Raw genomic sequence first — 15,566 nt, forward strand, 5'->3', positions numbered from 1 at the left:
CTCCCTCCGTCAGCCACACCCATTCCCCATTGACTGCCACCCCCCTCCCTCCCTCCGTCAGCCACACCCATTCCCCATTGATTGCCACCTCCCTCCCTCCCTCCGTCAGCCACACCCATTCCCCATTGATGGGCACCTCCCTCCCTCCCTCCGTCAGCCACACCCATTCCCCATTGACTGCCACCTCCCTCCCTCCCTCCCAGACTCACCCATTCCCCATTGACGGCCACCTCCCTCCCACACTCAGTCAGCCACACCCATTCCCCATTGACTGCCATCTCCTCCCTCCGTCAGCCACACCCATTCCCCATTGACTGCCATCTCCCTCCCTCCGTCAGCCACACCCATCCCCATTGACTGCCATCTCCCTCCCTCCCTCCCAGACTCACCCATTCCCCATTGACGGCCATCTCCCTCCCTCCCTCCATCAGCCACACCCATTCCCCATTGACTGCCACCTCCCAACCACACTCAGTCAGCCACACCCATTCCCCATTGACTGTCCCCTCCCTCTCTCCCCCCGTCAGCCACACCCATTCCCCATTGTCTGCCACCTCCCTCCCTCCCAGACACGCCCATTCCCCATTGACTGCCACCTCCCTCCTCGCTCCCTCCGTCAGCCACGCCCATTCCCCATTGACTGCCATCTCCCTCCCTCTCTCCATCAGCCACACCCATTCCCCATTGACTGCCATCTCCCTCCTCCATCGGTCAGCCACACCCATTCCCCATTGACTGCCACCTCCCTCCCTCCCTCCGTCAGCCACACCCATTCCCCATTGACTGTCACCTCCCTCCCTCCCCCCCCGTCAGCCACACCCATTCCCCATTGACTGCCACCTCCCTCCCTCAGTCAGCCACACCCATTCCCCATTGACTGCCACCTCCCTCCCTCCCAGACTCACCCATTCCCCATTGACTGCCACCGCCATCCCTCCGTCAGCCACACCCATTCCCCATTGACTGCCACCTCCCTCCCTCCGTCAGCCACACCCATTCCCCATTGACTGCCACCTCCCCCCCTCTCTCCATCAGCCACACCCATTCCCCATTGACTGCCACCTCCCTCCCTCCGTCAGCCACACCCATTCCCCATTGACTGCCACCTCCCTCCCTCCGTCAGCCACACCCATTCCCCATTGACTGCCACCTCCCTCCCTCCCTCCGTCAGCCACACCCATTCCCCATTGACTGCCATCTCCCTCCCTCCGTCAGCCACACCCATTCCCCATTGACTGCCATCTCCCTCCCTCCATCAGCCACACCCATTCCCCATTGACTGCCACCTCCCTCCCTCCGTCAGCCACACCCATTCCCCATTGACTGCCCCCTCCCTCCCTCCCTCCGCCAGCCACACCCATTCCTCATTGACTGCCACCTTCCTCACTCCCTCCGTCAGCCACACCCATTCCCCATTGACTGTCATCTCCCTCCCTCCCTCCACCAGCCACACCCATCCCCCATTGACTGCCACCTTCCTCCCTTCCTCCATCAGCCACACTCATTCCCCATTGACTGCCACCTTCCTCCCTTCCTCCATCAGCCACACTCATTCCCCATTGACTGCCACCTTCCTCACTCCCTCCGTCAGCCACACCCATTCCCCATTGACTGTCATCTCCCTCCCTCCCTCCCTCCGCCAGCCACACCCATTCCCCATTGACTGTCATCTCCCTCCCTCCCTCCGCCAGCCACACCCATTCCCCATTGACTGCCACCTTCCTCCCTTCCTCCATCAGCCACACCAATTCCCCATTGACTGCCACCTCCCTCCCTCCATCAGCCACACCCATTCCCCATTGACTGCCACCTCCCTCCCACACTCAGTCAGCCACAACCATTCCCCATTGATTGCCACCTCCCTCCCTCTGTCAGCCACACTCATTCCCCATTGACGGCCACCTCCCTCCCTCCCTCCCACACTCACCTATGCCTTGTTCCTGCTGCCACCCAATCTCAATGACCAACGCCTCTTCTCCAGGAGTTGAATAAAGCACCCCGTAAAGGAAAAGCAGCTCCTACTTACTCCAAATCCATCAGGAAGACTACCTAACCTACTGCATGCCATGTTTTTTTCAGAACTTCCGAAATATTTAATTACGGAGGGGAAAGAGCTCTTAAGTAGCTCCAATTTGTTGCTACGCCTTAAAAGTCAGATTCAACTGTTGAAAATGCACTGAACTGTCTTGAACAAATGCTGCTAATCTTTTTTAAAAGCATACTTTCCCAATGTTTGCAAAACTCTATACTGCTGCTCAGAAGACCAGTTGGTTTAGGATCAGAGAGTCTGCAGACTTTAACATACCTGACTGAGTTGTAAAAGCAGGGAAAACCACCTGTTAGCAATCATGAATCTGACAGCACGTGTTTTTCATTTGCTGATTATCTAATAGGAAAGGTACTCTCAATTTTGGCAAGGATGTCTTTCAATGAGCACGTGTGACATGCAAATTGATTAAAAAGGAAATCCTGATGATTGTCATCAAGAAGCTTGATCCGCCGTCAATCCACTGACAACCATAGTTTCATCCCATCATCAGGAAGCTGACTTTTGGCCTCCCACACAATTAATTGCCCATGCCCCCCTCAATTCCAGGTTCTGAGAGCTCCACAGGATTCTGCCCACTGTTGATTCTATTTAAATGAAATAGCCCCAATTACCAAGACAATTCTGATGGGGTCAATGTTAGATAGCACCAACTGATTTTTGAGGACCTTGTTTTCATTAAATGTAGTACAAGAACCAGTCTGTTACACTCTGTAATAATACTGTTTAAGTTGTCAGCACAGAATCATTACAGCATGGAAGGCAGCCACTTGATCCATTATGTCTGCACTGGCTTTCCGAATGAGCAACCAACATTCTCCCCATAACCCTGCATCTTCTTCATTTTCAGATAACTGTTTAATTCCCTTTCGAATGCTTCAGCTGGGAATTAGGGTGTTATCTGAAAAGGATGAATGTGCAGGGTTACGGGCAGAAGATGGGGTATGGCGCAAGGTGACTACACAAAGTGACAACAACCACCCTTTCAATAAAAGCATTAAGTAAGAGGATATCTTCTTGAAGTCTCTGGGCTAATGTCGTCAAAAAGTGCAACGCATTTCAGCTTGATAGTTATATAGCATTAATAATTGAAATCATTAAACAATATTACATGTAGAAAAATAAAACTTTCAATATTGAATGGCAAGGTTATTTAACTATGGGGTCACATCATACTTAAGTCCCATCCTGTCCTGACCCACATCTGTACAATTGTAATTTTCGACAGGAATTATTGTCTAGCATTCACACATCAGGAATTGAGAAGCCAAATGTTGAACTCCTACTGCCAACCCATCAAAGATCAGCCAACTCAACACAAAGCAAAACTGAGAATCGAGACTTTCCTGGTTTTGGGGGGGGGGGGGGGGGGGGGGAGGGGGGTGCTGTTGTAATTTTATTGTCGGTTTTCCCTTGACTTCTATTTTGATACTCCAATAGTGGTCCTGTGCATTGCAGTAGCAGCAACCGTTTCACATTTTGTGCACTGATTTTAACATTTCAGTAATGACATATAATGATGTGCTGGCTCCAGTCTCCAGTGTCATTTCTCAATTCCAATTACATTCTCCAAGTACACTGTCCTCCCTGTGGGCAATGCTTGAAAACTGTGTGTGATATTTTACATCCATTTTCTTCCACAATAAGACAGCTATTTCAGTGAGCCTGCCCTAGAGTGTTCTTTTAATTGATTCACGTCGTGCCAACATCAGTATGTTATTGAATACATATTGAACTCACGCTGTGTGGCTGCAATGAATAGGAACACAGGGAATGACAGATACTGCAAGAGCAAAATCCACATCAAATAGAATCCTTCATGTAGTAAAGATGTGGAGATGCCGGCGTTGGACTGGGGTGAGCACAGTAAGAAGTCTTACAACACCAGGTTAAAGTCCAACAGGTTTGTTTCAAACACGAGCTTTCGGAGCACGGCTCCTTCTTCAGGTGAATGGAAAGGCTTGTTCCAGAAATGTTTATATAGACACAGTCAGAGATGCCCCGGAATGCGAGCACCTGCAGGCAATCAAATCATCAAAGATGCAGAGAGAGAGGTAACTCCAGGTTAAAGAGGTGTGAATTGTCCCAAGCCAGTTCAGTCGGTAGGCCTCTGCAAGTCCAGGCTTGTTGGTGGGGGCCGAATGTAATGCGACATGAATCCCAGATCCCGGTTGAGTCCGCATTCATGCGTGCGGAACTTAGCTATAAGTTTTTGCTCAGCAATTTTGCGTTGTCGCGTCTCCTGAAGGCCTCCTTGTAGAATGCTGACCCGGAGATCAGAGGCTGAATGTCCTTGACTGCTGAAGTGTTCCCCAACTGGAAGGGAACAGTCCTGCCTGTTGATAGTCGCACGATGCCCGTTTATTCGTTGTCGCAGTGTCTGCATGGTCTCGCCAATGTACCACGCTTCGGGACATCCTTTCCTGCAGCGTATGAGGTAGACTACATTGGTCGAGTCGCACGAGTATGCGCCGCGTACCTGGTGGGTGGTGTTTCCACGTGTAATGGTGGTGTCCATGTCGATGATCTGGCATGTCTTGCAGAGTTTACCCTGGCAGGGTTTTGTGGTGTTGTGGTTGCTGTTCTGAAGGCTGGGTAATTTGCTGCAAACAATGGTTTGTTTGAGGTTGCGCGGTTGTTTGAAGGCCAGTAGTGGGGGTGTGGGGATGACCTTGGCAAGATGTCCATCCTCGCTGATGATGTGTTGGAGGCTGCGAAGAAGATGTCGTAGTTTCTCCGCCCCAGGAAAGTACTGGACGACGAAGGGTACTCTGTCAGTGGTGTCCCGTGTTTGTCTTCTGAGGAGGTCGGTGCGGTTTTTTGCTGTGGCGCGGTGGAACTGTCGATCAATGAGTCGAGCGCCATATCCCGTTCGTACGAGGGCATCTTTCAGCATCTGTAGGTGTCTGTTGCGCTCCTCCTTGTCTGAGCAGATCCTGTGTATACGGAGGGCTTGTCCATAGGGGATGGCTTCTTTAATGTGTTTCGGGTGAAAGCTGGAGAAGTGGAGCATCGTGAGATTATCTGTGGGCTTGCGGTAAAGCGAGGTGCTGAGGTGACCGTCCTTGATGGAGACGAGTGTGTCCAAGAATGGAACTGAATTTGGACTATAGTCACCATGGACAATTCACACCTCTTTAACCTGGAGTTACCTCTCTCTCTGCATCTTTGATGATTTGATTGCCTGCAGGTGCTCGCATTCCGGGGCATCTCTGACTGTGTCTATATAAACATTTCTGGAACAAGCCTTTCCATTCACCTGAAGAAGGAGCCGTGCTCCGAAAGCTCGTGTTTGAAACAAACCTGTTGGACTTTAACCTGGTGTTGTAAGACTTCTTACTGTGCTCATGTAGTAAAGACTGACTTAATTTTATATCTTCACTTTACGGCAATGAAAATAGGGGCAAGCATACTTTTAAAAATAATTTCTCGTTACTTTGCTTCTTAAAGTAAAACTACATGAGTTTTTTTAGAAATACACAGCCTCTTGTTCCAAAAATAAATCATCACATTTCAATTAGTTCTTTTTTACTTTTGCATGAGCTAAGAAAGATAAGTTAGCCATTTAGTCATGAATCAGGTCACTTTAAAGACTTATAGTCTAGAATAGGTCAAACAATGATCAGAAATGCAAATTGTGTTTAACGTAGTGTTAATATTACCTTCCCATAGTCACAACAAAATGTATTAGAATCTTGCATGAATGCTTTAACATCGATGATCAGTTCAGCGCGGAATGATGGTTGCAAAGAAATGAGATGATTCTGTACTTCTGTTCCACGTAACAGGAGCTTTTCCCATGTGTAACGCAATGTATCCACTCTGTCAGAGTCTTCTTTAACTACTTGAATTTCATATTTATTCAACATAGTGTAAAATTCCTGCATTGTTTTAAAATATAAGCCAATAAAGAAATCTGCTTTCAATATGTGCGTCTTTTTGTCTGTTTACTTTTTAAAAATTTCTTCCAGCATGGTCTGACAAGTGTTCTCATTGACAAGCAGTGCTCATTCAAAGCTATCCTTACAGTTTACCACCAGACCATAAATAGGAACAGGAGTAGGCCATTCAATAGGATCTTGGCTGATCCGAAATTTTTCACGTCCACTCTCCTCCCCTGTCCCCGTAACCCTTGATTCCCTTAATGATCAAGAATTTATCTATTTCAATCTTAAATATACACAGTCTCTGCCCCCATAGTGTTCTGTAGAAGGTGTAGAACCCTTTGAGTGAAGAAATTCCTCCTCAGCTCAATCTTAAATCTTTATTCTGAGACTATGCCCTCTGGTCCTAGACTCTCCCATGAGGGGAAACATCCTCTCAGCATTTACTCTGTCAAGGCCCTGAAGAATCTTATATATTTCAATGAGATCTCCTCTCATTTTCCGAAATTTCAACAGAATGCCAATAATAAACTTGCTAAAGCAAACACAATTTTACTGTTAATTCAAAATCAAAATTAAAAATTACTTATCCAACCATTTAAATTAAGCAACTTCGTGGGATTTTAAGCACAACTTTGAAGATTTTGGGGTGTTTGAACAATATTGTTCCTCCAGCAGCCTACTGAGATTTCAATGCACAGTGTTACATATTACATATAACATTACGTATAATTTTACAGCACAAAAACAGGCCATTAAGACCAACAATACCATGCCATATTTATGCTCCACATGAGCTCCCCTCCATCTTACTTAATTGCACCCTGTCAACACATCCTTCTATTCATTTCTTCTTCATGTATTGTTTAGCTTCCCACATTTAAGGGATAGTTTGCAGTTGAAGGAGATTTAATATAAACCATGGTACTGTCTTCTGCAGAATTACACAAAGTCATGTCAGAGTAAGAAAAGAAAAGTTAATTTTGCCCTCATTAAAGGAATTAAATTAACTACTGGGGAGTGGAACACTGCTCTAAAGTCAGGTCACCAAAGTCAGCATAAAGCAACCATGGTCAATTATAAATGTAGAAGAATTGTAAACTAAAATGTCTGCATTGCGTTAGCCCTAACCTTGGAACAACCCCTATTGCGTGAATTATGGGTAGATTAATGCTGTGGACACCACTGAACTCTCTCGGAATTTTCCCCAATTCTTTCCCATAATGCTCTCACAGAATAATTCATTCTCATGCCATTGGACAGGGATTTTCACCCAGTGAGTTAGGCTAGTTCTTTTACCACAGAAGTGAAAGGATCAGATGGCATTGAGAAGTTTACTATTGTATATGTATGATCTCCACAAGGGTGGCACGATAGCACATGGTTAGCTCAGTTGCTTCACAGCTCCAGGGTCCCAGGTTCGATTCCCGGCTTGGGTCACTGCCTGTGCAGAGTTTGCACGTTTTCCCTGTGTCTGCGTGGGTTTCCTCCGGGTGCTCCGGTTTCCTCCCACAATCCAAAGATGTGCAGGCTAGTTGGATAAATTGCCCTTAGGTTAGGTGGGGTTACCGGGTTATGGGGACAGGGTGGAGATGTGGGCTTAAGTAGGGTGCTCTTTCCAAGAGCCAGTGCAGACTCGATGGGCCAAATGACCTCCTTCTGCACTGTAAATTCTATGATTCTAAACTATTGCAAAAGAAAAACTATTGTGATAAGTTCCTTGAAAAAAGTTGAAAATCTTCCTACCTCAATTGGCCCAATCTGTAAATCAATGTCAATCTGTTTCTCCCGGATCTCTTTGAAAGAACCCATGATTATTCTTATATCATCCAAATCACTGACTGGACGATTTAATTTCTTAGAAGTCTCTTCTACAAGAGTCAAGATATTATCCAGATTTTCTCTATATTTTTCATTGCAATAGTGAGAATATCCAATCATCCAAGCTCTGCTTTCTTCAATCAAAGCCATTTTCAAATCATCTGTTTTTAAAAAGATATGCCATCAATGTAATACAATTAGATTCTTAAAATTTCTGAATACTCAGGGCAGAAAGTTCACATTTGATATCTCCATGGTCAAGTGCAGAGAATACTTTTCATATTTTCAAAGACATAAAAAAATGAACAGCACAGAAAAAAATGAGATCAAGTCACTTGAAATCCTATTAACGTCACCATGATTTTTTTAGTTTCTTTTCCAAGGTTTCTATGTGTGGTAGCGAGCGGGAACTGCCACGGGCTTCCTGCGCTTGGCCCGGTGAGCCATCACCGCTATCAAACGCTAATCAGACCACTTAACAAGGCCCCACAGGCTTCACGCCACAAATGGTGGCCCTGCCAGTTGATTCACCTGGGCCGCACTCGCCAGCTCCTTGTTAACAAGGAAGAGCACTTGCCCCAATCCTGCACATGTCAACCCCACACAGTTCGCAGCAATGCCGCTGACAAATCCAGCCCCATGATTCAGGAATGCCTGGGCAGATTACTGGACGCAATAGAGGCCAGACCATAAGACATAGGAGCACATTTAGGCCACTCGGCCCATCGAGTCTGCTCCACCATTCAATCATGTCTGATATTTTTCTCATCCTCATTCTCCCGCCTTCTCCACATAACCCCAGATCCCCTTATTAATCAAGAACATATCTATCTCTGTCTTAAAGACACTCAGTGATTTGACTTCCACAGCCTTCTGCGGCAAAGTGTTCCACAGATTCACCACCCTCTGGCTGAAGAAATTCCTCTTCATCCCTGTTTTAAAGGATCGTCCCTTTAGTCTGAGATTGTGTCCTCTGGTTCTAGTGTTTCCTACAAGTGGAAACATCGTCTCCATGTCCACTCTATCCAGGCCTCGCAGTATCCTGTAAGTTTCAATAACATCTCCCCTCATCCTTCTAAACTCCAACAAGTACAGACCCAGAGTCCTCAACCGCTCCTCACATAACAAGCTCTTAATTCCAGGGATCATTCTTGTGAACCTCCTCTGGACCCTTTCCAAGGCCAGCACATCCTTCCATAGATACGGGGCCCAAAACTGCCCACAATATTCCAAATGGGGTCTGACCAGAGCCTTATACAGCCTCAGAAGTACATCCCTACTCTTGTATTCAAGCCCTCTTGACATGAATGCTAACGTTGAATTTGCCTTCCTAACTGCCAACTGAACCTGCACGCTAACCTTAAAGGAATCTTAAATTCAGACTCCCAAGTCCTTTTGTGGTTTCTGATTTCCTAAGCCTTTTCCCATTTAGAAAACAGTCTACGTCTCCATTCTTCCTACCAAAGTGCATAACTTCACACTTTTCTACATTGTATTCCATCTGACACTTCTTTGCCCACTCTCCTAGCCTGTCCAAATCCTTCTGCAGCCCCTCTGCTTCCTCAATGCTACCTGTCCCTCTGCATATCTTTGTATCATCTGCAAACTTAGCAACAGTGCCCTCAGTTCCTTCTTCCAGATCATTAATGTATATTGTGAAAATTTGTGGTCCCGGCACAGACCCCTGAGGCACCCCACTAGTCACCGGCTGCCATTCTGAAAAAGACCCATTAATCCCCACTCTCGGCCTTTTGCCAGTCAGCCAATCCTCTATCCATGCCAGGATCTTACCCTTAACACCGTGGGCTCTTAACTTATTTAACAATCTCCTATGTGGAACCTTGTCAAAGGCCTTCTGGAAATGTAAATAAATCACTTCCACTGGTTCTCCTTTGTCTAACTTCCTTGTTACCTCCTCAAAGAACTCAAACAGATTTGTCAGACATGACCTCCCCTTGACAAAGCCTTGCTGACTCAGTCCTATTTTATCATGCACTTGCAAGTACTCCGCGATCTCATCTTTAATAATGGACTCCAAAATCTTACCAATGACCGAAGTCAGGCTAAACGGTCTATTATTTCCCGTCTTCTGCCTCCCTCCCTCCCTTCTAAAACAGTGGTGTTAAGGTAGCCATTTCCCAGTCCTCTGGGACCGTTCCTGCCTCCAGTGATTCCTGAACGATTACCACCAATGCCTCCACAATTTCCTCAGCTATCTCTTTTAGAACCCTGGGGTGTAGTCCATCCGGTCCAGGTGATTTATCCACCTTCTGACCTTTCAGTTTCCCCAGAACCTTCTCCTTAGTAATGGCCACTACACTCACCTGTGCCCCCTGATTCTCCTGGAGCTATGGCATCCCACTGGTGTCTTCCACCATGAAGACTGAACAAAGTAACTATTCAATTCCTCTGCCATTTCTTTGTTTCCTATTATTAATTCTCCAGCCACATTTCCCAGTGGTCCAATGTCTATTTTTGCCTCTCTTTTACCTTTTATATATTGAAAAAAGCTCTGCCTATCTTCTTTTATATTACTAGCTAGCTTGCACTCATAATTCATCTTCTTCCCCCTTATTGCTTTTTTAGTTGTCTTCTGCTTGCTTTTAAAGGCTTCCCAATCCTCTGACTTCCCACTAATCTTCGCCACTTTGTATGATTTTTCTTTTGATTTTATACTGTCCTTGATTTCCCTCGTCAGCCATGGATGCCTTGTCCTCCCCTTAGCACGTTTCCTCCTCCTTGGGATGAATTTCTGTTCTGCCTCCCGAATAACCCTACAGACTCTTCCCATTGCTGTTCCACTGTCTTCCCTGCCAGGCTCCCTTTCCAATCAACTCTGGCCAACTCCTCCCTGATGTCTTTATAGTTACCCTTATTTAATTGTAATACTGTGACATCTGATTGCAGCTTCTCCCTCTCAGACGGCAGGGTAAATTCTATCATATTGTGGTCACTGCTCCCTAAGGGTTTCTTCACCTTAAGTTCCCTGATCGTCAAATTAAACAAATAACAAAAAGGACTTTAAGACAGAGCTGGATAGGTTCTTGATTAATAAGCGGATCAGAGGTTATGGGGAGAAGGCAGGAGAATGGGGATGAGATAATATCAGCCATGATTGAGTGGCGGAGCAGACTTGATGGGCCAAGTGGCCTAATTCTGCTCCTATGTCTTATGGTCTTATGAATCAGGAATCACCCATAGTCACCATTAACACATACAGTCCACCAGAAACCCATCCAGCCCTGCCACCTTCCCCGACTGCATCCTCCCAATCACATCTTTTATCTCCTGCTCCACTATCACCCCTTCAAATGTAGCCCTGTCCCCCTCCCCTAACCTCAGGTACTCCAGTCCATCTAGAAATTCCTGCACCTCCTGGCCTCCCCCAGGTGGCTCTGACCTGTACAATTTCTCATAAAATTCCTTAAAGACCTTGTTAATCTGGTCTGGAGCTACCACCAACTTCCCTGCCCTGTCCTGCACCTGGACAATTTCCCTTGCTGCAGCCTCCCTCCAGAGCTGACCCACCAACATACCTTCTCTCCATGCTCGTAAACTGCACCCCTTGCTCGCCTCAAGTGGCGCTGCGCCTTACTGGTAGATAGTTGGCCAAACCTCGCCTGAAGTTCCTTCCCCTTTTCCAACTTCGCTGGGTCCCCATCATCTGCATAACTCCTATCAACTCCAACATCTCATCTATTACCCTCTGACGCTCTCCTCTTTGTCTAGCCTAGCCTTGAACTAGATCACCTCACCCCTCACCACCGCCTATAGAGCCTCCCAGACAACCGCCTTCGACACCTCACCCGTGCAGTTGAAACCTACATAATCCTCGATTACTTTTTCAATTTTGTCACAGAACCCTCGGTCCCCCAACAGTCCCACATCTAACTTCCACCCTGGTCTCTGTACCGCCCCCTTCTCCAGTACCATATCCACCCAAGGCGGAGCATGATCTGATGTTGCAATTGCTGAGTATTCCGATCCCTTAACCCAAGCCAGCAGCACCTTCCCCACCATGAAAAAAGTGATCTGTGAGTACACCTTATGGACCGCTGAGAAAAGCGAGTACCCCAGCTCCCTTGGGTGCAGAAACCTCCAATGGTCCACCCCTCCCATTTCTACCATTAGTCCAGCCAGTGCTTTCGCCCTACCAATCACGCCCAAAATGACACTTAGAAATTCTTCCATTAAATCAGGCTTTGATTTTTAATTGCATAAAGAAGCATTTTAGTTAGATATGAACAATCAGAAGATGGCCGAGAAATTAGTCCTTGCAGCACCCATTTATCAAGCGTAAAAAGGGAGCTGAAGGCGGAAATGGGGCGTATGGCGTGTTCAACTGATTCAGCAGCCAGTATGCACCATGTTAGTCAGAAATCCAGGCCCATTGCCTTAGCAGATTATAAATCTAGCACCTTTTCAGGCCCTTTCGCAAAACTGAGCAGTTAGACCAGAGCTTCGAAGAGACCACTAGCGTCTGTTACTAAAAGATGAGCAAAAATGTTTTAAAGTCACCTGAATATGAAACAGTTGTACTTTTAACTCAATGTTAAAAGTGTGGACTGATGCCAGTTACCATTTGTTTCTTGTCCCCTTTCCCTGTTTCTTTCCCTCCCTAACTGGACTCACATGCGCTCTGCTGTTGGCACCTCTACGTGCCAATCTTCATTCTTTTAGTAGCCAGAGCACTGCCTCTTGGGGACATCAGTTATGTACTAGTGACACAAGATTACCAATTTCACATAATCCCCTTGCTCATTAGTTTCAGCGTGGTGAACTTCAAACTTGAAGTTGAATGCAAATCAATTTCTAGTGGGGCGTTATAATGCTATTTCTGAAATCTAGAATATTGCTGTACTTTTTGTCTCACTCGGATTCTTCACAGAGTGATGCAGTTCTTTCAAATTTATCATTTCGGATAGCTTTTAGACTAAATTTCCTCCCTTCAACTGGAAGGTTGCCTCACATGGGATCAGAACAGCCTTAATCTGGCTCTTCACTTAAAGGGAATACAACAAAATAAAATTACTCTACTGCAAGACAACAACTGTATTATTCTTGTCTCTACTTTGGTAGAATGTGTAAAACATTCAAAGTTAAATATTGAAAACAATGTACTCTTATTATTTTTTGCTGCAATCAAATTAATGTCAAGCCACATTGAATTTAATATTCACATTTCCAGAGGCCTTGCACGTAAATGAAAATTGTACTTTCAACAAAAGGTTGCATTCTTTCATAAGTGCATAACATAAAGTATTAGAAATTTTGCCCAATTGTTTTTTTTTTTGCTTCTTTAATTTATTTTTTATCTTTCCACAAATCACAGCACTTTAATTTCCTAAATTAAGCTTTGGAGTAAGTACCTGAAAACAATGCAAGAGGACCAATATATATGACCCTAGGATCAGCTTGAATTTGGACTTGCAGGTTGTGATAAAACGTGATTTGGAATTCAAAAGCAGACAGTGAAGGGTAATCTTCCATAAACTTTGCGAGAGTTTTTTCGCGATCTTCCATCCAGATATGTTTGTACTTGCTGAATTTTTCTAGAATTTCTTGTAGACCCTAGGACAAGAACAGTCAAACCAAAAACATTGAAAATTTTAACTGCATTGAAATGTAAAGAAAATTGTAATCACCTCACTGTTTTCATGGAATCATAGAGTGATACAGCACAAAAAAGAAGACCCATCATGCCTGTGTTGGCTCTCTGAAAGACTGTTCCATTCCATTTTCTTTTCCCATTCCACTGTCAATGTTTCCTTTTCAACTATTTATCCAATTTCCTTTCTGAAGTTATTAAGGAATCTGTTTCCAATGCACTTTCAAGTAGTGCATTCTAGATCATAACAATTCACTACATGATTTCTTTTGCCTCACCTCATCTTGTGCCAATTACCTAAAATCTGCTCTCATTGAGCCATCTGCCACTGGAAATAGTTTTCCCTTGTCACTCATACAATCAATACAATGCAGAACGAGCCATTTGGCCCATCGAGTATGCACTGACCCTCTGAAAGGCTCACGCTCCACCCTATCATTGTAACCCAATAACCCCACCTAGCCTTTTGGGCATTAATGAGCAATTCAGCATGGCCAATCCACCAAGCCTGCACATAGCTGGACTGTGGGAGGAAACCGGAGCAGCCAGAGGAAACCCAGGCAGACATACTAACTCCAAACAGACAGTGGCTCAAGACTGGAACTGAACCCGGGTCCCTGGTACTGTGAGACAACAATGCTAACCACTATGCCACCAGGCTTCCCTCAAAGTCCTTCATAATGAGCACTTCTATCAAATCTCCCCATTATCTCATCTGTTGGATGGAGAGCACGCCCAGCGTTCCCTAGTGTCTCCATTTAACTGGAGTCTTTCACCCGACTATAATTCAAGAACTGATGAAAGGTCATCAACCTGAAACACCAACTCTGTTTCTCTCTCCACAGATGCGTCCTGGCTTGCTGGCATTTTACCATCATTTTCTGTTTTTGTCTCAGATCTCCAGCATTGCTGTATTTTACTTTTTTAATAATACTAGAGAATCTCTTCTCTAGAATGCCTAGACACCTTTCTAATATGTTGTGCCCTGAGTTAGCAACAAATCTCTAGCTGGGGCCTAGGTGCAGAACTTTCCCTTTGTACTCTATGGTTGAGTTTTAATCCTCTGCTGGCATGTTTGAAGCGAGAGGGCTCATAAAATCCAACACATGGCCTGCCCTTCCACTCACCTTTAAGCTGTATCCTATTTTGCAGTGGAGGAGTTGGGCAGCCTGATTACCCCCGACTGAGGCCCTAGTCATCAGATCTCGAACAACGACGAGTCAGAATACAGGAGGGAGGGTGGTGGAGTGGAGTGGTGCAACGACAACAATCTATCCCTCAATGCCAGCAAAACTAAAGAGCTGGTCAATAACTTCAGAAAGCAAAGTACTGTACACACCCTTGTCTGCATCAATGGGGCCGAGGTGGAGATGGTTGACAGCTTCAAATTCCTAGGTGTACACATTTCCAATCTGTCCTGGTCCACCCACGTTGGCGCTACGACCAAGAAAGTACAACAGCGCCTATGCTTCCTCAGGAAACTAAGGAAATTTGCATGTCCACACTGACTCTTCCCAACTTTTACAAATGCACCATAGAAAACATCCTATCTGGCTGCATCACAGCCTGGTATGGCAACTGCTCGGCCCAAGACCGCAAGAAACTTCAGAGAGTTGTGAACATAGCCCAGTCCATTACACGATCCTGCCTCACATCCATTGACTCTATATATACCTCTCGCCTTGGGAAAGCGGGCAGCATAATCAAAGACCCCTCCCACCCAGTTTACTCACTCTTTCAATTTCTTCCATTGGACAGGAGATACAAAAGTCTGAGAACACGCACGAACAGATTCAAAAACAGGTTCTTCCCCGCTGTTACCAGACTCCTAAATGACCCTCTTATGGACTGACATGATTAATACTATACTCCTGTATGCTTCACCCGATGCCGGTATCTATGTATTTACATTGTGTACCTTGTATTGCCCTATTATATATTTTCTTTTTATTTTATTTTATTTTCAGGTACTAAATGATCTGTTTGAACTGCTCGCAGAAAAATACTTTTCACTGTACCTCGGTACACGTGACAATAAACAAATCCAATCCAATTAATGGCTACTTAAGTCCCTCATACCAAAGCCACTATTGTACCCACAGCAGGAGAGACCAGGGCAATCGGGTAGCTTGGCAACTTGTACTGGGAAAACCGGTGTCAGGCAAGGTTAAGAACCCTGCATTGGGGAGTTCCTTCTGCCCACCGG

The 15,566-nt window shown here is 45.6% G+C and overlaps 1 protein-coding gene across 1 annotated transcript in view; it reads right to left on the reverse strand.

Annotated features, from left to right (window-relative positions):
• LOC119971355 (dynein heavy chain 5, axonemal-like) overlaps positions 1-15,566 on the reverse strand; it is a 461,705-nt gene that overhangs the window by 296,789 nt on the left and 149,350 nt on the right. The window contains exons 23-25 of the mRNA XM_038806777.1: positions 13,122-13,323; positions 7,678-7,913; positions 5,710-5,928 (exon numbers count right to left, since the gene is read on the reverse strand). Of these exons, the coding sequence (XP_038662705.1) occupies positions 5,710-5,928; positions 7,678-7,913; positions 13,122-13,323 (657 nt within the window). The remainder of the gene's footprint in view (positions 1-5,709; positions 5,929-7,677; positions 7,914-13,121; positions 13,324-15,566) is intronic.

Source organism: Scyliorhinus canicula, chromosome 9 (assembly GCF_902713615.1).
Source record: "Scyliorhinus canicula chromosome 9, sScyCan1.1, whole genome shotgun sequence".
Lineage (NCBI taxonomy): Eukaryota > Metazoa > Chordata > Chondrichthyes > Carcharhiniformes > Scyliorhinidae > Scyliorhinus > Scyliorhinus canicula.